Source organism: Hibiscus syriacus, unplaced genomic scaffold (genome assembly GCF_006381635.1).
Source record: "Hibiscus syriacus cultivar Baekdansim isolate YM2019G1 unplaced genomic scaffold, ASM638163v2 tig00110557_pilon, whole genome shotgun sequence".
Classification (NCBI taxonomy): domain Eukaryota; kingdom Viridiplantae; phylum Streptophyta; class Magnoliopsida; order Malvales; family Malvaceae; genus Hibiscus; species Hibiscus syriacus.
In genome coordinates this window covers 1,159,313-1,181,938 of record NW_024062780.1, presented here as the reverse complement: position 1 = coordinate 1,181,938, position 22,626 = coordinate 1,159,313, and the positions used below count along the sequence as shown (strand labels likewise).

The 22,626-nt window shown below is 36.9% G+C and overlaps 4 protein-coding genes, 1 long non-coding RNA gene and 1 pseudogene across 6 annotated transcripts; 5 read left to right on the top strand and 1 right to left on the bottom strand.

The window, feature by feature from the left end:
• Positions 1-314: 314 nt before the first annotated feature.
• On the top strand, positions 315-5,216 carry LOC120132097. Its single transcript, XM_039148929.1, has 8 exons — positions 315-457; positions 603-735; positions 820-923; positions 1,527-1,698; positions 1,817-1,957; positions 2,109-2,394; positions 2,488-4,610; positions 4,764-5,216. Exons 1-8 carry the CDS (start codon positions 396-398, stop codon positions 5,214-5,216), a joined length of 3,474 nt encoding a protein of 1,157 aa, XP_039004860.1. The 5' UTR covers positions 315-395.
• A 572-nt stretch (positions 5,217-5,788) lies between these two features.
• On the bottom strand, positions 5,789-6,865 carry LOC120132147. Its single transcript, XR_005516975.1, has 3 exons — positions 6,780-6,865; positions 6,059-6,109; positions 5,789-5,886 (listed from the first exon to the last, which is right to left on the bottom strand). It is a non-coding gene; the product is annotated as an uncharacterized LOC120132147 (long non-coding RNA).
• A 780-nt stretch (positions 6,866-7,645) lies between these two features.
• LOC120132096 (zinc protease PQQL-like) lies at positions 7,646-13,443 on the top strand. The gene is made up of 20 exons (XM_039148928.1): positions 7,646-7,854; positions 8,034-8,280; positions 8,417-8,542; positions 8,918-9,055; positions 9,171-9,305; positions 9,403-9,660; positions 9,752-9,889; positions 9,991-10,060; positions 10,145-10,358; positions 10,615-10,720; positions 10,922-11,155; positions 11,387-11,551; positions 11,645-11,794; positions 11,875-11,966; positions 12,182-12,263; positions 12,391-12,474; positions 12,556-12,672; positions 12,751-12,882; positions 13,028-13,138; positions 13,321-13,443. Exons 1-20 carry the CDS (start codon positions 7,646-7,648, stop codon positions 13,441-13,443), a joined length of 2,931 nt encoding a protein of 976 aa, XP_039004859.1.
• Positions 13,444-15,187: 1,744 nt separating this feature from the next.
• LOC120132145 (60S ribosomal protein L31) lies at positions 15,188-16,504 on the top strand. Of its 2 annotated transcripts, XM_039148966.1 has the most exons (3): positions 15,188-15,274; positions 15,444-15,554; positions 16,217-16,504. In XM_039148966.1, the coding sequence occupies exons 2-3, from the start codon at positions 15,472-15,474 to the stop codon at positions 16,497-16,499; spliced, it is 366 nt and encodes a 121-aa protein (XP_039004897.1). In that variant the 5' UTR covers positions 15,188-15,274; positions 15,444-15,471; the 3' UTR covers positions 16,500-16,504. The 2 variants fall into 2 exon arrangements, with proteins under 2 accessions (XP_039004897.1, XP_039004898.1); XM_039148967.1 differs by lacking the exon at positions 15,188-15,274 and having other exon boundaries at positions 15,419-15,554.
• Positions 16,505-17,133: 629 nt separating this feature from the next.
• LOC120132137 (E3 ubiquitin-protein ligase KEG-like) lies at positions 17,134-19,850 on the top strand. The gene is made up of 5 exons (XM_039148961.1): positions 17,134-17,296; positions 17,423-17,790; positions 17,893-17,984; positions 18,091-18,564; positions 18,763-19,850. The coding sequence occupies exons 2-5, from the start codon at positions 17,425-17,427 to the stop codon at positions 19,709-19,711; spliced, it is 1,881 nt and encodes a 626-aa protein (XP_039004892.1). The 5' UTR covers positions 17,134-17,296; positions 17,423-17,424; the 3' UTR covers positions 19,712-19,850.
• A 605-nt stretch (positions 19,851-20,455) lies between these two features.
• LOC120132095 lies at positions 20,456-22,612 on the top strand (annotated as a pseudogene).
• Positions 22,613-22,626: the final 14 nt, after the last annotated feature.

Here is a 22,626-nt window from a genome sequence, read left to right as displayed (position 1 = left end):
ATAACACGAAAAATCTTATATTGAAAGTTATATTAAAAGTACACAATAAGCGTCTAATACAATACAATACAATTACAATCATAACCAAGGAGGAGATCCAGGAATTTATGTACCTTTGGGAGGTGTTTTGGTAAATTCCAGTTCATCAGTCGTTAATTAATTTCCACGTGCCCTCTCTTAATCAAATGTCTAGAATATGACCCACACCTTTTCAAACACTGTTTCCAGATATTTAGTGTTGTAATTGGATTCGATTGCCGATCAGGCTGATCTGACCACCTCAAGAAGACATTTCAGTTTCCTTACGCGAAAACTCCAATCAGACCCCCATATATTTCTTTCTTCATCGCTAAGATTCATTTCCAGAGCACCCCCCTTTTTAATTCCTATTTTTAATGAATCATCGGGCACCCCACCCAAGAAATATGCTTCACCGGAGCTTCAAGCCAGCCAAATGGTGAAATTCTTCTCTTCGTTTTACTTCAATAACTGTTTTATTAGTTGAATTTTTTTTGGGTGAATCGAAGAGGAAGTACGATCATCTTTTGATAATTTTTTGAAGTTTTTATTCATACTTTTTTTTTTTAATTTTGATTATGCAGCAAGACAGCTTTAAAGCTAGCGATACCGCGAATAAAGCTAATGAAGAACAAGAGAGAAGCACAGGTTCAGCACTTAAAGAGGGAATTAGCCCAGTTACTGGAGTCGGGAAAAGATCAAACGGCCAGAATTCGGGTATTAAAGTTTGTTCGAAGTTTCTCGATCATGATTTTGTTTTTAATTCTGGTGGTATTAATTTGTTTATTTTTAATTTTTCAGGTGGAGCATGTTGTCAGAGAAGAAAAGACTGTGGCAGCGTATAATCTTCTCGAGATATACTGTGAACTTATTGTGGCGCGCATGCCGATTATCGAATCACAAAAGTGTGTACAATGACTTCCTTTACTATTCATATATTGATTTTAATCGCCTTTTATGGAATTAGCCAATTACGGTAACTTTACTGAGTTTGCTATTGTTCATGAGTAGAGAAAAGGAGACCTTCATTGTTACAGCAATTAGAATTGGTCTAGTTCCCTTGATAGCTGGGGAACTCTTGGGGTACTTTGTTAGTTCATCTTCCGCTTTTCTTGAAATATCCATGTCCAACACTCGTGTCCAATGCATATATGGATTTAGGTACGCCGATATGACATGCAAAGACCCTCCTAATATATGGAAAGAAAGTTACAAAATTGAACATGCGTGTCAGACACATCCCAAGTATCATTGCTAGGGAAAATGATATTCAAGTACCAAAAACTACTTTGATCCGAACTTCTAGTAGATTGGCAACTTTTGCTAGAAGTTGTAGTGCCTGATCATTTCATTGGCTTTGAAGGGCAGGATAATAATAAAAGTATCCTGGTTAGTTTATGGAGAGGGAGATTTTATAATTGCTTTTGGTCTTTCTGCCGAAGTAAATTTTGTCAATTGCTACTTTTGTTAATAACTGAGTTGTGCTTTTACTGACCTGAATTATTCAGAAACTGCCCCATCGATTTGAAGGAAGCAATATCAAGTGTCGTATTTGCATCTGCAAGGTGTGAAGAAATACCAGAACTCAAGGATGTCTCCAAACATTTCACCGCAAAATATGGAAAGGAATTTACTTCTTCTGCGCTTGAACTGCGTCCTAATTGTGGTGTTGGTCGCATGGTGAGTTTATATGGAACATCTACTTGTGAATAAAAAAGTAGTTCATATGTACTACTCTCATGGTATCTACCATAACGAGAATTATATAGCCCTAACAAAATCCTTTTGTTTCCTTTAGTTGATTGAAAAGCTATCTGCTAATGCACCTGATGGTCCAACCAAACTCAAAATTTTGACTGCAATTGCTGAGGAGCATAAGATCAACTGGAATCCTGAATCATTTGGAGCTAAAGAATCAAAGATTTATGATGACATGCTGGTAAGGCTAGTGTGGTGTAAAACAGGTTGTTTTTTGTTACATAAACATACTTGGGAGTTGGGCCCCTCCATAGAGAATATTCAATTATGAAGTGGTCAACTGATTTGCTCAATAACAAATGCTCTCTCTATATGAATTTTTGCTTCTGCAGAATGGACCAGATACTAATATAGAGGCTACCAAAATTTCGGTAGATCCTCCAATTATCCAAGCTTCACCCAGTCTTGAGCAGAGACCTCCAGGTGTTCAACTTCCTAATAATATTAAGGGGCCACCTCATGTTCAAAACTCAAAACACATTGGAAAAAGTGATGCACCAGAAAATTTCTATGAGCACAACTCAAGATCATCTCTTCATCCTAATAGTTCTGATTATTCAAATACTAGTAGAACTAATTCGATGTCCTCTGGACCTTATCCACCAAATTCAAAACCTGGTATGTGTTATTAGATTTAAACTTGCTGTTGATCTTCTTGAATAATTTGTTGTATGTTAATTGTTAGTAAATATTTGGGTACCTTGTTTTCAGGAACTGAAAATCAAGGGATGGAATTTAGGAATTCATATTCTGGGAATGAGAGACCTTCCTCTTTACCAAGGCAACATCGGGAAATGGAATTTAAAGATGCCACTGCTGCTGCTCAGGCAGCTGCAGAATCTGCAGAGCTAGCAAGTATGGCTGCCCGAGCTGCTGCTGAACTTTCAAGCCAGGGAAATATCTCCCGGCAGTATCCAATGGAGTCAAGCATATCATCTTACCATGGTATGAAAGATGAGGAACTGCAAAAGTATACTGGCTCATCATCTCAAAATGAACATCATACCAGACATCCGGTTAACAATTCCCGTCGTGGAAGGAATTCTGGGGATTATGAACAAACTGACAAGCATGAACAGCAAAACCAGGAAGGAGAGGCTGAAAATGTTTATAGTAATGTTGCAAGGAGTGGTGATAAATCCACTCACGGTTCCTTTAAGTCTACTGCAGCTTCCTTCAATGAGGAAGCATCAGTGAATAATGAAATTGCAGATGCTCGTTCTCAAATGAGCATGTCTGATGGCAGGCAGATGGAGCATTTTGCTGAACCGGGTGTGAATAGAAGAAGCTCAGGAAAGAATAGGATGCAATTTGTGAATGAACTGCATGATATTAAGAATCCTCAGAATCTTGATCATCATGAAGTCGGGGTCAGAGAACAATCAAGCTATCACCCTTCTCATTCTCAATCAAACACGTTTACTGATGATCATGATGTTGTCTCCAATTTAAATTGGCAGAAATTAGAAATTGACAAGAGAAAGTCAGGTGAAAGGAGAATGCAATTAGAGAATGAGAATGACACAAGGAATTCTTATGATGATCATGATGTTGTATCAAATTTAAACCATCAGAAGTCTGCAAATGATTCTGGTGAGGATTTATTTCTTCTCAATGATGAAGGAAGCCATCCAAGAAGCACGAAAGAAACAACAGATTCTTTTGACAATGCCCCAGCAGTTTTCGATGAATATGAAGATAATTTTGGTTCGGAGGAAGTGAATAAAGTACATGAATACAACATGAATTCTCCTTCTCCAGGTCGAAGATCACCTACTCATCCATTTACAACTACAAATTCTTGGAGCATTGAGCAGAACATAAGATCACCTGAAAAATCTATTTCAAAATTACATATTTTCTCAGAGGAGCGGCCTACTCCTGCTTTCTTTGAAAGTTTAACTAGCTCTTCAATTCTTTCTAACGTGAATGACTTGCCTGCAACTTTTGATGATTTGCCTGCAACTTTTGATGATTATGGCCCTAGTTCAGAAAGTGAAGAAGAGCTAGACAAATCTAAGTATGTCAAGAGTAGCAATCCTAGTCTGGATAGTGGTAAACAGAATACGGATTCCTACAAGGTTGAAAGCAGTAGTTTCACTCCACGGTTGGCTGAAGGCATTGAAGATACTGAACATTCTAACGAGTCTAGTCTGGAAGAAAGTAAGGAATTGAAATTTGGGGACTTGACAGGTGGCCTTCGAAATAAGGGTTATAGGTATCCACCATTTTCAAAAATTCCACGAGACGATGTGTTTGGAGAAGCAGCCAGTGATACATCAACTAGAATTAAGCAATCTTCCTCATCCACAGCAGTGGAAACTTCGGTTAACTCTGGATCTTACAATCAAGAGCCATACAGTAGGAAGGGGAACGATGAAGTGAGTAGAAAACTCGGGACAAGACCATCAGTTAATAAGGTTGACTCTAGTGATGATGGTCCTGAGAATGAACAACCAAAAGAGACTTTTAATAGCATTGAAGGCCAATCCAACAAAATTCCAAGTTTTGAAGAAAATAAAAAATCAAGCTTAAGGGCCTCTTCCCCATATTTTGATTCTGGAAATAGTGATCCTGACGAAGATCTTCCTAAAACCAGTTTAAAGGCTCATTCATACACAAGTTTATCTCGAAGGACAAAGGCCTCTCTTTCAAATTCACAGAGAAGTTCCAATCGCAGAACTACAGTTTCCTCCGAGCCAGCAGTAGCGTCTGACCATGGCAAGGAGAAGAATTTTACCTCTAGGAGTACTGATGCTAATGAAGCTATTCCAAAGAGACAGCCTCAAAAAAAGAACTCAGATCACCTGGAAAGTTCTCAGCATTCTCGGTTGGTACCTCAACATCAGGTGGTGCCATCAGAAAAGGAACGGCAGTCTGCTTCTGTCTGGAGGGGTACATCGTCAGGTGGTTCCAAAAGTTTGAAGGCTAAAACTTCAGTTTCTGAGGACTTGGATCACCAGGAAAGTTCCCAACATTCTCAGTTGGCACCTCAACCACCTTCAAGGCCATTTTCAGAGGCCAAAGGCTCTTCGGTTGGTGGAACTTTGAAGTCATCAGAAAAGGAACAACAGTCTGCTCCTGTCTGGAAGAGTACAACATCAGGTGGTGCCAAAAGTTTGAAGGCTAAAACTTCAGTTTCTGAGGACTTAGATCACCAGGAAAGTTCCCAACATTCTCGGTTGGTTCCTCAACCTCCTTCAAAGCCATTTTCGGAGTCCAAAGGCTCTTCAGTTGGTGGAACTTTGAAGTCATCAGAAAAGGAACAACAGCCTGCTCCTGTCTGGAAGAGTACAACATCAGGTGGTGCCAAAAGTTCAAAGGCTAGAAATTCAGTTGGGGAGGGATCATCCAAGGAGAGTGTTATTCATGTTCATCCGAAGCTACCCGATTATGATACCTTGGCCGCACACATGAATTCTCTCAGACAGAATCGCTAGGGTATAGATACTCTCTACATTCTGATATGTTGTGTTATGTTATTAGCGACTTCTTTTGATTTGCATTTTATACAGATTCTTCTTTAAACCTTATAGGGATGTTTTGCCAACTAGAGTTGAAATATTATTTGATTTGCTTTCATAATCTTTGATTTGGAACTTGCTGTAATGCAATAAAACTGTTCCTTTGGGACTCTAGAGAATTAAGAATGCAATAAAACTTTTTTTTTTTTTTTGGCATATATTAAGCCTGCGATGTCTTCAATTCTTGCGAATGTGAATATGTGGAGAGGCATATCAGCCATTCAGTTGGTAGATGAAGCCTAGAGATTCATTTCAAGAGGAAGGATTTGATGACATGATTGAATTATCTGAAAAACGGAGTGCACGACGCATTACGAGTGAAAAACCTTCCTTAGCAGATTACCACAGGTGCAAATAATGTGAAATTCTAAGACTCAAATACGAACACTGGTAAAGAAAGGAAATTATACTAAAAATCAAAACAGATCAAGTCATTAAACCCAAAATGTTACAAATTTACAATGAATTATACGGTCTTAAATCATATCTAATGAAAATAACCCAGAACCTGCCCACCTACATTCCTTCTAATGGCTTCTTCATTATCCAAAACACCATCTGGAGTAGAAATCACGACATAACCCCACTGCATGTCATAAGAACAATAAACAAGGTGAGTATCAAACTAGAAGTGGTCATCGTTCCATGACATGAAGATTCTACTGACATAGCTGCTATGTTTGCATTCTCTATACCGAGCAGTTTCTACTACATTAAAATGGCAATAAATAATGAAGACAAAAAGATTTCTAACAAACCTCAAATCTCCGCACTATGTGGGTCGTGAACCTCAAAATTCTTAATGTATCCTTTCAAAACGAGAATTACAAATAAGTCAACGACCCAGCAAGAATCAATAGATTCAAAAGTGGCAGTTGCCACAAGTCTAAATAAACAAGACAACCAGATTTGTTGGTACTTAAGTTCACGAGATTGCGACTGCACTAATGCAGCAAAAAGCACACGATGCCTAATGGTTTTCAGAGCTCCAAAAAACCAAGCACTAAGCTCGATATGGATAATTCTTTTTACCCCATATTGATATAGCCAGGCAACTGATGAAAGAAACATGGGTACAGGTAATCAATCCAAACACGCGAGTTTCAAGCAACAGTGAAGAGAACCCAGAATAGCAAAGGAAGATGCACTATTTTCATATTACATCTTCATGTGCGGAATAAACAAGACATCCCAAAAAATGAATACGCTTGTTGGAGCCCACTGTTTGACATTCATAAGCATAAGAATTCATCACTACAACAATACCGAATCAGTATATACATATAGAGATTTCAAGATATAGCAAACAACTTTCGAAACTGTTAGCTGGGTTCACTTCAACCTAACCAATTCTTTAGATCTATTCACTAGAAATTAAATTGAAGCATAAGCCCATGCTTGTTAACCTAAATGATCGAAAGCCATACTAAAAAAAGGTGTATAAGAGATTACAGAAAAAAGAAGGATAAAAGAGTTCACCTTGATATTTCAGATATTAAGAAAGGAAAATATAACGGTGGAGACTGGTTTCAGTTCCACCGTAACTTTGCCTCGATATTTCAGATGTTAAGAAAGGAAGATTTTTCGTTATTGTGTTTAGTTTTGTTTCATTTTAGTATCTTATTGTAAAATAACTTAACGTATTTAATACCTACATTATTAATTTTGGTATGTTTTAATATTTAATTTTTTAATTTTTTTTAAAACTTGACGTTAAATTTTGAACATACATATTAAAATGAAATAAAATTAAACTTTAGGCATGTTTTTTGAAAGTAAAAAAAAGTTTAGGTACTAAAAATAGATCAAAACTGATAATTTAGGTATTAAATATATAATTTAAGTATCAAAGTGAAAAAATAAGGAAAAGTTAGGGGTACTATTGATAAAAAAAATATGATTAAATTAAGATAATTACAAAGTAGTATATGTTTTAAATATTCTCAACCATTTGACAATGAACGTTCAATCATCCTGTTGTAATCGCTAATGTTCGAACCCGTGATATCTAAAAATAACAATGATTCTTTTAATAACTAAAGTAAATTGGTTTATGAAAAAAAAAATACTAAAGTGAGAAAAACAAGCAAACGTTAGTGGGGGCAGATGGTGCATGTGCATCAAGCTAAACATAAATAAAACAGAAAGAAAGTACGATTCAGTTTGAGGCCCAATCCAATCTTGAAAATGAACAAATTTTCCCGATCAAGATTTCAGTTTTTGCAACTGCTAAAACTGATTGCCGTTAGCAAAGTCCATTATAAATATAAATTTAGAACTGCATACAAAATTACAGAAAACGGAACGTCAAACATTTTCTTCTCCAATTCCCGCCGTCGACAGAGATGGATTTGCTCCCAATAGAGAACCCACCAATGGCGAAGAAGTACAGCTTCAGGTCCTTGAAGATGGTAAACGTGGACTTAGATCAAGAGTTCGAACACCGACCCTTAGGTGTGGACTACGGCACACTCAACAATGGACTCACTTACTACGTTCGGTCGAATCCTAAGCCCCGTTTGAGAGCCGCTCTCGCTCTGGCCGTTAAAGTTGGGTTAGTCTCTCTCCCGCCTTTGTTTTGCTTCCTCCTCTGTTATTGAGTGGAAACAAGAATTGATTGACTTAATCAAAGACCTCACAATGACTAGCTTCTTCTTTAGGGATTTTTAAGTGTTATAGTAAATCTTTATAGGGAATAGTCAAGTATGCTGATTTTAATGGCGTTCTTGGCAGCTCAGTTTTGGAAGAGGAAAATGAACGCGGAGTTGCTCACATGGTTGAGCACCTTGCTTTTAGTGCCACTAGAAGATACACGAATCATGATATTGTGAAGTTTCTTGAGAGTATTGGAGCCGAATTTGGTGCTTGTCAGAATGCGGTCACTTCTACTGATGAGACTGTGTATGAGTTGTTTGTTCCTATTGATAAACCTCATCTGTTGTCTCAGGCAATCTCGGTCTTGGCAGAAATCAGTTCAGAGGTATACAACTATCTCATGTTTTTTCATATTTGGATACTTCCTTTCATTGTTTTCTTGTTTTTCTTTCTTCTCTCTTTTCTTCTTCTTCTTCTTCTTCATTTCTGGTCATTTGTTTTACCTTCGACTTCTTGTGCAGATTCGAGTTTCCAAAGATGATCTGGAAAAAGAAAGAGGGGCAATTATGGAGGAATATAGAGGAAATCGAAATGCTAGTGGAAGGATGCAAGTCGCACACTGGGCTCTGGTGATGGAAGGTTCCAAGGTATTAATGTTCACTCATGTACTTTGTACACCAGTTGTTGCATTAATTGATCTGTAAGGTCTTAGAGTGATCTTTACCCTGCTCATAGCTATTATCAGATCTATTTATTTATCCAATCTTTAGCACTACTTCTGTATTAATTTTTATAATGGAGCTCAAGCAAATTTTGCATCAGCAAGTGATGGGGATACGAATATTGTTCCATTCAGTGTCTGCAGTGACGTCCTTTCATTTCGCTTATTGTTCAGACTTGAGATTTCGCTGGAGTTTAAAGATTTAAGAGTAATATCATCAATATTTTTTGGTTGGCATTGTAATTTGTGGATTATAATTTTACGTTGGAGTGTTTTACAACTAAACCCGGGTTGATTGCAGTATGCTGGGCGCCTACCAATTGGTTCGGAAAACGTTATTCGAACAGTGTCTTCTGAAACAGTGAAGCAGTTTTATAAAAAATGGTACCATCTACACAATATGGCATTGATAGCTGTTGGAGATTTTCCTGATACACTGGTTAGTATTTGTTTGTTAGCATGACATCTCTATTATGAGACATGAGTCTCAACAAAAGTTTGTTTACCGGTCAAGATTGCTCAACAATTTCTCTATGTTTCTCTCTCTCTTCTAGAGTGTTGTTGAGTTGATAAGGACTCATTTTGAGGAGAAAATCTCTGCACTTGACCCTCCAATAATACCATTATTTTCGGTTCCTTCTCATGAGGAGCCACGTTTTTCGTGTTTTGTGGAGTCTGAAGCTGCTGGGGTAAGTACACTTCATGTCTTTAACTTATTTTAGCATATATATTTGTAGGAAATCGAAAAATAATAATTCCACTTCTTTTTTCATTGCCTTGTAAAAGTCTGCAGTGATGATTAGCTATAAGATGCCAGCTGATGAGATGAAGACAGTAAAAGACTATAGGGACATGCTTGTAGAGTCCATGTTTCTACATGCTCTGAATCAAAGGTTCTTTAAAATCTCTCGTGGAAAGGATCCACCATATTTCTCATGCTCTGTTGCCTCTGATGATCTTGTTCGCCCCTTAAAAGCTTATGTTATGAGCTCTTCTTGTAAAGAAAAAGGGACTTTACAGGCCCTAGAATCAATGCTATTTGAGGTTTGCTATCCATTTTTTTCCCTCTTGACTTTTATATATTCCTTCTTCCTGTTTCTCAATAATATCATGTTGCTGATGCACTTATCTTCAGGTTGCAAGGGTGCGACTTCATGGGTTTTCAGAGCATGAAGTGTCAGTTGTTCGAGCTTTATTGATGTCGGAGATTGAATCTGCCTATTTGGAGCGTGATCAAATGCAATCAACTAGCTTACGAGATGAATATATTCAGGTATATTATTACTATTAGAGTGGCTACAATCTTTTCCATTTATCTAACTTGTGGTTTGTGAATCCAGAAAGACCCATTATCTCTTTATTTTCATTTTGCAGCACTTTATCCACAATGAACCTGTTATTGGTTTAGAGTATGAAGCTCAACTCCAAAAATCTATTTTGTCTTGTGAGTAAATAATTTATTTAGTTATATAGCAATGAACCTGGTTCAGTGTTATGAATTTGCACTAGTTATGATTTACATGCATAGATATATCTGGATCAGAGGTGTCCAAGTACGCAGAGAAATTACAAACATCATGCAACTGTGTCCTAAAGACAATTGAACCTCAAGCTTCTGCTACAATTGATCACCTTAAATTTGTTGTTTCCAAGATCAACAATCTTGAGAAGGAAGGGAGCATTATCCCAAGGGATGAGGAGTACATTCCAGAAGAAATTGTTAATGTGAAACCGGCTCCAGGGTAAAGTTGGCCTTTCTACTTTTAAATGTCCCTGTATTCTATATTTGCAACTGTTTTACCTCGATAGCTATTTATTTTTCCTTTGCACTTTATTTTCTTTCAATCATAATGTGATTGGTTCTTTTGGTTCCTATCGGCATCTCAACTTTCTCTCTTTCGATGATTTTTTAAACTGTTTTAAATGATCTCTTTCATGAAAGATTGACTATATGCTTTGGTTACTAAATTCTAAGTGCAATCTAATAATTCACTTCAGGTACATTGTAGAGCAGAAAGAGTGCTCAAATATTGGAGCTACTGAATTAACTCTATCAAATGGCATGCGGGTTTGCTATAAGTGTACAGACTTTTTTGATGACCAGGTACAATTCCTTTGATCACTGCCAGCAGTTTTTATAGGTGTTTGATTTCCTGCCGGAGGCAACATTTGAATCTTAGTTCTATTAAATTAGCCCTTAGACAGTTTTATATCTCTTTTATTTGATTTCAAGGCATGTTATTCTTTTTAGAGCAGGGGTACCGGTACATATTAAAAACATTATTCTTATGCACCATTTCAACAGGTTATTTTTACAGGGTTCTCGTACGGGGGGTTATCTGAACTTCCTGAAAGTGAGTATTTGTCATGTTCAATGGGATCAACCATTGCCGGAGAAATTGGTGTATTTGGCCATAGACCATCAGTGCTAATGGAGATGCTTGCTGGAAAGAGAGTAGAAGTTGGTACAAAGCTTGGGGCCTATATGAGAGCCTTCTCCTGTGATTGTTCACCTTCAGACTTGGAAACTGCCTTGCAGGTTTGTTTCACTGGATAATGTAAAAATGTTAAGAGTATTGTCAATGTTTTAAATTATTTTTTTACCATAATCCTACTCATTTATGCAAATGCTTACTGCTTAGAACAAAGGATTCTATCAGGCAGACAACACCTCTTCCCTGGTTTACTAAATTAAATGCGCTAAATATTATACTTTTGCTCATCTTTTCTGACTTTACTGTAAAGGTAATCTATTTAACTTTTCTCGCAGCTTGTCTATCAACTATTTAAAACAAATGTAATTCCTGGGGAAGAAGAAGTCAAAATAGTGATGCAAATGGCAGAAGAAGCTGCCCGTGCTCAAGAGAGAGATCCTTACACTGCATTCGCAAATCGAGTGACAGAGCTCAATTATGGAAACTCTTACTTTTTCCGGGTACACGTGATATCATGCTTTAAATATCAATATCACTGACTTTTTCTGGCAGCTGTGCCTTCTTTGACATTCTTTTTGTTTCTTCTTTTGTAGCCTATTAGAATAAGTGACCTGAGGAAAATTGATCCAGTAAAAGCATGTGAATACTTCAATAGCTGTTTTAAGAACCCATCGACTTTTACAGTTGTGATAGCAGGGAATATTGATCCCTCGGTTGCAGTTCCTCTAATTTTGCAATATTTGGTAGGTTGGGAATCTTTTAAGGGACATTGATCTAAATTACTCTTTTCTTATGATAACAAAGGTTGCAATTATCTGCACAGGGTGGAATACCAAAGTCTTCGGAAGCCATATTCCGTTACAACCGTGATGGTCTCAAAGGATTACCATTTAAATTTCCCAAAGCCGTAGTTAGGTAGGCACTTCTGTATCTAGTGGTGATGATAAACAATGTCAAGATGCATGGACAAGAAGCTTTAGGTGGAGTCAGTTATGCTGTCAGTAGATTGTTCTTTGACTTCAAATTTTAGCACTCAGGAATGTGCATATTTGACTGACTTTTGGTATAGGGTAATATATAATTTCTACCGGCATACGACAAATCTTTCTAACCCATAGTTGTAATTGTAGAGAGGTGGTACGCAGCCCCATGGTAGAAGCACAATGTTCAGTCCAGCTATGCTTTCCTGTGGTGTTGAAGAATGGGACAACGGCGTGTGAGGTTTATTTTTTATTTTTTCCTCTTACAGGTCCATGTAATCTGGCAAAGGAATAAATGAAAATCTTTACCGACATTTTCTTTTATTTTGTCCACCTTTCTGTTGGAACTAATATGGCAGGAAGAAGAGCTTCAATGTGTCGGTTTCCTGGGCAAACTCATTGAAACAAAAATACTGCAGGTTCTTCGTTTTAAGTATGGGCAGGTATGCACTTCCCCTGAGATTTGTATTTATCTGTTTAATTATTATTTGGCTGATATTTTATAACCTTTCTTTATGTACCAGATTTACTCTGCATGTGTTTCTGTGTTCCTTGGTGGCAATAAACCTTCTAGAATTGGTGATGTTCGTGGAGATATGAGTATAAACTTTTCTTGTGATCCAGAAATGTCCTCAAAGTTGGTATGTATCTCCCTTTCTATTTTTCCCTGGTTGTAGTGACTAGGTGGCAGTGATCTCAAAAAATCTGTCGCGGAACAGGTTGATCTTGCTTTGGATGAAGTAGTACGTCTTCAAGAAGAAGGGCCTACAGATCAGGATGTTGCAACCGTGCTTGAAATTGAGCAAAGAGCCCATGAAGATGGACTGCAGGTTAATTTTTTTATGTGTTGTGTTTTGAAGTTTTTGTGCTAGTCTTCGCAGTTTCAAGGATGGTAGCCCATTACAGAATTGTATCTCACTGTATTTTACCTTACAACGACCTATGAATAATAAACAATATAGCATTACTGAATTCTAAATGCTTATCGCGGAACAGGTTGATCTTGCTTTGGATGAAGTAGTACGTCTTCAAGAAGAAGGGCCTACAGATCAGGATGTTGCAACCGTGCTTGAAATTGAGCAAAGAGCCCATGAAGATGGACTGCAGGTTAATTTTTTTATGTGTTGTGTTTTGAAGTTTTTGTGCTAGTCTTCGCAGTTTCAAGGATGGTAGCCCATTACAGAATTGTATCTCACTGTATTTTACCTTACAACGACCTATGAATAATAAACAATATAGCATTACTGAATTCTAAATGCTTATTTTCATTCTCTCTCTCTCTCTCTCAGGGAAATTATTTCTGGCTGGATAGAATTTTGGGAAGCTACCAATCAAGGGTCTACTATGGTGATGTTGACACTTCCTTCAAGGTGGTTCGCCCGCCTGTCTTTAAATTTTTGTTTTCTGTGTGACTTACTGATGACTCTAATCTGAGAGTTTGGTTTTCAATGATTCTGTCTCAAGTCAAAGGGTCAAGTATATCCACAAGAACTATGTACATTCAGTCGACGGATTTGGCCATAAAGTTCAAAAGTACTTTTGGTCTAAAACTATTTTTAAAGGATAAAGATAATACGTTCTATGTGGATGACTGTTAACTTTGGCTTTGTAAATGCTGAAACTCAAGCTTGTCGTTCTACAGGTTCAAGATGAAGGACGGTCCAGGTTTAGAGGATCCGTGACACCTCCAACTGCTCAGTCAGCACTGCAAGGGATACTGCCTTATCCATGCAAAAACCAGTACACCATTGTGATTCTTATGCCCCAAGCTTCTCAGTTTAAGTTTCTGAGATCTCTTTTCCAGCAAAATACATTTGGTAGAGATGCAAAGGTCAGTTACCTTCTCCTTTCCTTGTGATCCTTCTGCATATGGTAGATTTGCGTTATTTGGATCTTTGGATCTTTGTAGCACTTTGGTCCAAATTTTTCTTCTTGATTCATGACTTCTGTTATAGAAAGATGTTTCTAAGAAAAGTCGTTAATTTCGGAACTAAAACTAACTCTCGTATGGGACAGATCTTAGCGACCATCGCCGGTATAACAGTCCTGGCAGCCATCTTTTGGAGATATTCACGGAAGCCTTAACGAACCTGTATGTTTAAAACCTATGATTGCTTGCCGACCAAGGAACTTGAAGCAAGGAGCAAGATTGGATCATTGTTCATTGATGTTCAACTATATACAGCTCTCTTTTCATTTGTATCTTTCTATTTTTTGTTTTCCACACTTTAGCCTGGTAACGCAACACATAGGGCTAAGATAGAGAATTATACGCATTCATAACTGATTTGATTGATGTATGCGAACATGGCTGTTATTATAGTTGGCTGACAGATAAATCGACCGGGCAGTCTCTAAGTTCTTGACGATATGTCACACTAATTAATTTTAATATCTATTTGAAAAACACTTAAAAATATTTAGCATAAAAATCTCACTATTTTCAAATTTCTAAATTCTTCAAGCACTTTAGCGTAAAGTAAGTAAATATCAGTCCAAATTTGGCATTTTTTAGTCTCTAAATTCATTTGCATCCGCATTAATTTTTGAATTTAATAATTTTCCCTCTTGTTAATATGATATAATGAGTGTGACATTAAACTTTTAAATTCAAGTATAAATTTAATAAAAATTAGTGTATAGAAGACAAATGGTTCTCCGATTATAGGATATTGCTTTATCAAGTTTCTCGACTATTAAAAGTTATAAAATGATCACCCAACTATTTATTATGTTCCAAACTCCTCATTTTTTGTTAAAAATAGACAATATTATGAGTTTAACGTTAACGTGTTGACTCTGATATGACAAGATTTGATTCTCAAAATCTCAAAGGATTATCATATCTCAGTCATCATGTCAACATAAAGTTTAAACAATCGCTAATTTTTTAACACAAAAAAGACTAGTCTGCAAAATAATGAATAGTCGTGTGGTTATTTTATAACTTTTAATAGTCAATGAACTAAAAAAAACAATACTCTATAATCGAAAAATCACTTTACAATTTTTAATAGTCAATAAACTTAGTAAAATAATATCTTATAATCCGTGGCCATTTGCGTCTTTACCCTAAAAATTATCAAGTAAAAAAAGTATTTTAATGGGCTCAATCAAGATTTGATTAGTCTCCTTAAACGACACCGCTGCAAACTAGGGTTTTTTGTATTTCATTTTTAGCAGAGCTTCCTTCCTCTCTATCGCCTCCCTTCTCTTTTGTTGCTTCTGCTTTCCTGCAAACAGGTCTGTCTTTCTCACCCTTCACGTCCGTTTGGTTTATGAGAAAACCCAACTAAAAACTGAAAATATTTAAACAAAAGACTACTTATTTTTTTCTTTCCTTTTTTACTTTTTTTTAAAGATTTGCATTTGGACTGACAATGGGTGACTGAATGCGGGTGACTGAATGCAGGTAAGGACCAACTCCAGAGAGAGTGAAAATGGTTGAGAAAACGAGGGGAAGAAAGGAAGAAGTGGTGACCAGAGAGTACACCATCAACCTTCACAAGCGCCTTCATGGCTGGTAACTCATCTTTTCCTTTTAAAAACCCTCATTAATTTGCCTGGTTGTAAAATTAGCTATTTGCTCTATAAAGTTGGTTGCTTGATTTATTACTCTTCTAAGTGTTTCAGAGATGTGTATCGATCTTATTTCTAATTTATTTGACTGGTTAAGCAATTACTTTCATCAGAGTTAGATGTGCTAAGTGATTGTCTGATTTATGATTCTATGTATATTTTTTCCCTTTGTTCGTTTATGGGTATTATTGTTCCTTTAACGGCAATAACTTTGTGGAATTATTGTAAGAATGCGTGTTTGTCATTGTTGCTATAAAGTGTTTATAATTGCGGATTGAAACACTCTAACGTTTCGCATTACTGTGAAAATGCTTGGGGAATTGAAATGTTTAAAAATATGTTGAAGGAATATTAGAATTGGAGAGGAAATAAAGGCATATCTTACCTGAGAGCTAGTACTTATTTGTAGCTTCATGGTTTGTGTTCCTAAACCAAGATTTTAAAGCCATAAGCTTATTGTTGTTGTTGTTTAGGGGTGACTCGGTTGAGTTGTGATGAAACCAAGAAAAGATTGGTTCCGCTACAATGCTAAACAAGGCGTTGAAACTGAGAAATGGTTGAATAATGTGTATCTGACTGCCTTCCTGTTGATGATGTTGGATGCAGCACGTTCAAGAAGAAAGCTCCCAAGGCTATAAAGGAGATCAGGAAGTTTGCAGAAAAGGCCATGGGAACCAAGGATGTGAGAGTTGATGTCAAGCTGAACAAGCACATCTGGAGCAGAGGGATCCGAAGTGTTCCAAGAAGGATAAGGGTCCGAATCGCTCGCAAGAGAAACGACGATGAAGATGCAAAGGAGGAACTCTACTCTCTAGTCACTGTTGCTGAAATCCCAGCTGAAGGATTGAAGGGTTTAGGCACCAAGGTCATCGATGATGATGATGAGTAATTTATGAAAATCCCTTGTTTACTAAACTTGCATTTTGTTCAAATAGTTTTATCCGAGTTTGAGCTAGTGTTACATTATGAGCTTGTGGCATAAATTTTCCTTGGATTTTTTGTTTAGATATTTAATTTTAAAATATGACTAAGCTTTGGGTAAGCAGCTCAAGTTGTGGGTGTGGAAGTCATCGCCAATAAATACTAAACAACGCATTATATTTTATTTTTAACTTCCAGTTGAAGATACAGAACTGGATGCCCAGTAAATACTATATTTAAATTATAACACAAGAAAGAGTGAAAGATCAACCAAACCATCCTTTTTGGCCTTTTAGTACCGACTCATTAACTGGCGCCATAATAAATACATGGGTAAAGTACACAGACATTGTTAAATTATGTTCAAAATAATTATTATAATCATTGAAATTTTTTAAATATTATAAAAATTATTATGCTGTTAAATTATTGTAAAATAAATATTAAATTTATTATTTTTTATAATCAATATGTTATTATAATAATCATTTGATAAATTTAATTATCATTTTTAAAATTAAAAATTTTAATAATTAAAATATCATTTGAGCTTATCCTAAAAGGATTTAGGGAAAAATACCATTAAAAGCCGTAACAATCTACCTTGCTCACACTCTTCAACTTTCCCAGTAATTATTTGCCAATTTATCAGCTTTAAAATTGTCAAAGATCCTCCCGTTTTTCTATTTCATCCGAATTCGTTGATATCTCAGAGCCCTTCTCTTTCAACTCTTTAGAAGAAGTTCGAGATTGGTATTAGTTGAGGTAAGTTCTCCCACTCTGAAACTCACCGATTCTTTAAGGTTGTATTTGAGGTATCAGTGTTTTTTGTTTTTTTTTTCTAATGGGTATTTTCTAGACATCTTTCTTTTTAATTTATTGGTATTGAAGGAATGGCTGGGAAAGTTGTGGACGCTCTGACCGCCAGTTTCTCTGAGTATGACTTTCTTGAAGACGATGATGGGCAGCATAAAACCATGGTTTCATCTTCAAATCAGAGAATTCCAAGGATTGACCCTTCATTATTGAAACTTAGGCATAGAATTGGAAGGGGCCCTTTTGGCGATGTTTGGTTAGCAACTTATCATAATTCGACAAACGATTATGATCAATACCATGAAGTTGCTATCAAGATGTTGCATCCGGTTAAGCAAGATGATACCGGGACTTTGTTGGATAAGTTCGATGATTTATATTCCAAGTGCCATGGTGTGGATGATATTTGTTCTTTACAGGGAATTTCTATTATAAATGGAAAGGTTAGTGTTGCAGCTAATATGGATGATATTGGTTCGCTAGATGGTGGTTGGTCAATGATTCTCTTGCTGAAATTTTTTCTTTCTTTCTCATTTTGCCTGCAGATATGTATTGTAATGAAATTTTATGAGGGTTCCATTGGGGATACAATGACTCGCCGCAAGGGAGGAAAGCTTCCATTGCCTTTGGTTTTGAGGTGATGTACTGAATAGATGGAGATTGTGTCTTTTAACTTTCCTTTTTAACACTCAAGATGGTAACCGAGTAGTTAATTTCATATTTACTACATCTAACATTTGCAGGTATGGGATCGATTTGGCTCAAGGGATTTTAGAATTGCACTCCAGAGGGATTTTGGTTCTTAACCTTAAACCGTATAACTTTCTTCTTAATGAAACTGATCAAGCTGTTGTAGGGGATATTGGTATTCCATATCTGCTACTGGGAATTAGATTGCCCAGCTCAGATATGCCACACAGGTTTGGAACCCCTAATTACATGGCTCCAGAACAGTGGCAACCGGAAATAAGAGGTCCGATATCGTTCGAGACTGATTCATGGGGATTTGCATGCAGTATTGTTGAGATGCTCACCGGAACTGTTCCTTGGCATGGGAAATCAGCTGATGAAATTTATGACCTGGTTGTAAGAAAAAAAAAGAAGCCACTTATTCTAGGTGGTCTTCCTCCTCCTGTTGAGAAAATTCTTCTTGGATGCTTCGAGCATGACTTCAGAAGTCGTCCTTTGATGAAAAACATATTTAATGTGTTTAAATGGTAGGTGTCTTATATCCATATATGGCAGTTTAAGATAGAAATAAGGTCTGTTCTCCATTTACTCTATTCTTCCCATTTCCTCTTTATTGCAATATATAATATTGCTCTGAATTGTAAATGACAATGTCTATTATTCTCGTATTTATTTCATGTCAACCTACTTGCTTTATATATGTAACTAATTGACCACATGTTCAGCTCAGAGATTGGAGGTGAACATGATGGGCGTTGGACAGAACTTGGGAGCACAAGCACAACTGTGTTGGACAGAAAAGGTAGCACCACTGGCTACACAGAGTGGTTTCTTTCAAAAGATTATTTGCTAGTGGGTGATACAGTACGTTCCAGAAAGCCACCTAACTCCTGCAAACCTGAAAATATGGATGTCCCGGAAGGAACTGTGGTGGGAGTAGAACATGGTGCAGATCGAGATGGTTTTGTTTTGGTGAGGGTTCATGGCATTCACGATCCATTACGAGTTAAGGTTTCAACACTAGAGAGGGTCACTTTTGGCTTAGCAGCTGGGGAATGGGTACGTTTGAAGGAAGAAGACAGAAGGCACTCATCAGTAGGTATTCTCCATTCCATTGATCGTGAAGGAAGTGTTGCTGTTGGATTCATAGGGTTAGAAACTCTTTGGAAAGGAAATTCTTCTCAATTTCAGATGGCGGAAACTTTCTGCGTCGGTCAGTTTGTTAGGCTGAAATCTAATGTGCTTAGTCCCCGCTTTGCATGGCCTCCCAAAAGAGGAGGTACATGGGCTGCTGGGAAAATTTGCTGGATCCTGCCAAATGGATGCCTAGTTGTTAATTTCCCTGGTAGGTTAACTTTTGAAGATGAACTCGGCGATATCTTGGCTGATCCAGCTGAAGTGGAAGTGGTTTCCTTCAAGAATTGTCCTGGATTGGTTAAAAAATATCAACATCTTGAGGATATTCATTGGGCTGTGAGACCACTTCTGGTTGCATTGGGTGTATTTACAGCAATCAAGGCGGGATCTTTTTTCGGAAAGATAATTGGGAGATCAAAACATAGCGGTGTAATTCATAGTGATGTCCAACATATTGATCATACTGGCACCGGCAACCCGACTTGGCTTCCACCACCTGTGGCGAATATTATTTTCAGGGAAGGTTCTGCTCGGTAGTTTCCTGGTCCAGTCCATACAACCAGGAAGCATCTCCTTTGTTCATTTACTGTAGTAAACTGTTACAACTATAAACTCGACATCTTATTGTAATCATCTATATCTTAATCATTTTATGCCAGTTTTTTCAGTTCTTGTGCCAATAACATCATACCGTTAATAAAAATGACGAGAAACAATATAATTTTATAACTTTTCATAGTTGTTGTAACTCTCCGAAACTCGGGTTAATAGTTCGGGTTAACCCGAGACCCATAGTTGGAGCCCAAAAGACCTATTAAAGTAGTTTGGACCAAGTTTACTTGAAATTGGGCTGAGTTGGGCTAAAACTTTTATGAAAGGTGATGGTATTTTTATGAGTTTGAAAGTGTAGAACCTAAAGTGTAGTTTACCCATTTTTATTTTAAGCTGAAAGCTTCCCCTTATTTTTATATCAGGTCACGTAAACTAACCCACAAATATCTTACCATACTCTTCTTCTTCTTCCTTCCATTTTCTTCTCTTCCTCTTCCTTTCTTAAGTAGAGATTTTAAGTATTCTAATTCTAGTTTGATTGAGTAAAGGTAAGATTGTGAATAATCATCTTTCAAGCTTTAAATTAAGCTCCATATTGCAAGTTTTAGATTGATGAGCATGTTAATGGTAGATTCAATGTTTTATGTTATAAGCATATTTTGAAGCCTTATTTGTGACCCTTATTAATCACATAAAACATTAATAATAATTGAGAACCTCATTGTAGCAATGTGGGTGAGTTTGGGTGTAAATTTCGAGCCTAAATAAGGTCTTTACGAGCAGGAGTATCAGTATTGTAAGAACATTACTGATACTGTTCTTCAGGAAGTATAAAATTGACTTCGTTTGAATGGAAGTATCGATACTCCTTGAAAGAGTATTGATACTGAGGAATTTTTGGAAACATCGGAGCTAAAATTTGTATCGGTACTCTTGAGAGTATTGATACCCAGTGTAGAAGTATTGATACTGAGATTATTTTCAAAACATCAAATTCAAATTTAGTATTGATACCCCGTTTAGTATCAATATCCTAGCTTGGAAGTATCGATACTAGGCTCGGCGAGTGTCTATACTATTCTTTGTAAAGCTTGTAATAATAGGGTAAAATATCAATATTTAAGGAAAAATATCGATACTTAGAATTCAGTATCGATACCAATGTACATTTTAAGTTAAAGATTTTCAGGGGTTTGTAATAAAGAAATGAGGTTCCCAAGAATTCTATAATTACTCTTAGATAAGATTACAAGTGGAAACAATAATAACGCTTAATCAAACATAAAAACGAGATAAAGCAGGGATAAATAAGACTAACCTTGTTTGATGATCGGGAAACGAATCGGAGACCCGAGTTCCTTTAGTTCAGGGTGTCGCAGTATATAATCAGTCTGGATATCCTTTAGTCGAGGGTGTGATATCCGATGCAAAGAATCTGTGAGCCACATCCTCAGTAGACTAGAGAGGTGTGTGAGCTCTGAGATGTAAATATCCCTCAGCCGCACCATGATGTCTATCATAACATAGAGAGTGAGTATCACAAGGATACTCACTAATGTTTCAGATTAAATAGATTCATTATACTTTTTTATCAGTTGTTTGAGCATGTTATAAATGAACCCCTGTTTTAGTTGTTAGTGTGGCACTGATCTAGTTAGCTCATCATTTGGAATTTGTTTCCTTACGCAGATTCTTAGGTGGAGTACTTGAAGAACTTTTGTGCAGAGTAGATCCATACTCAGATTTTCGGAGCAAAATATGTCTCGGTTTCTTCTTATAGGGCATGTATATTTGTAACCCAGTCGTAACTTATTTTAAATTATGGTATGTACATTTAAATTGTTTTGCATGAAAGTTATTGTCTATTTTATCGCAATTAATTATTAATGAATGTTTTCCTTTGGGTATGATAAAGAAAGATTTGGGTTAGCCACTCCATTAGTTCTGTGTGGCGTTTTCATTGGTCGATTGTATGCTGTACTGGTGTAGGGTGTTACAGTCGTGGCATTAAATGCCAAAAATTTCTAATATGATAGTAGAAAAGGCCAAGTTACGTTCATTCCTTCTAAAATAAAGGCGTCTCATTCTCCCTTGTCCCATCTTCGTACCTTAACGAATTAAAGGTAATTTTGATGTTTGATGTTTGATGTGTTGCCTCTTCACTCTTTTTCTCTTGACTGGCTTCGGTTGATGGCTATCTTACCGCTTTATCTAACAACAAGCTATGCGTTTGGCAGAGGGTAGTAAAGGAGAAGAATGCTCTTGCTGAAAGATTGAAGACTGTTGAAGCTGAACGGAGAAGATTTGATGAAGAATTGAAACGGTATGCCACAGAAAATGTGACTCGAGAAGAAATTGAAATTCGTCAGTCGCCTGAGGATAAAGTTCGTAGATTGACAAAAACAGTTGGGCAAACTGAAGGTGAAAAGCCGGAAAATTAAGAGCAGGACCAGGTAGCTAGGTGAAAATCGATTATACTATACTACCGAGCTTGCCATTATCTATCGATTTTGCTTCTAGATTTCTAGTTTGCATCTGAATCATCTTTTTCGGGCTGTCATGGAAAGTTGAGAGCTCTGCTGAGGAAGTGTAAGTGAATGTATTTTGTTGTCTGTGCAGCAATACATTCACACACTCGAGGCCTCACTTCAGGAAGAAATGTCACGACATGTCCCGCTTTATGGTGCCGGTCTGGAAGCACTGTCTATGAAAGAGTTGGAAACGTTATCTAGGATTGAAGAGGAAGGGCCGAGGCAAATCCATGCCCTCCAGCAGCGTAAAGGCAGTCCTCTCATGAGTCCGCATACCATCCCACATGATCATGGGTTATTCCCTACAACCCCACCACCACCTATGACTATGTTAATAATGCTCAATCTCACATAGAGTTGAAAATACCT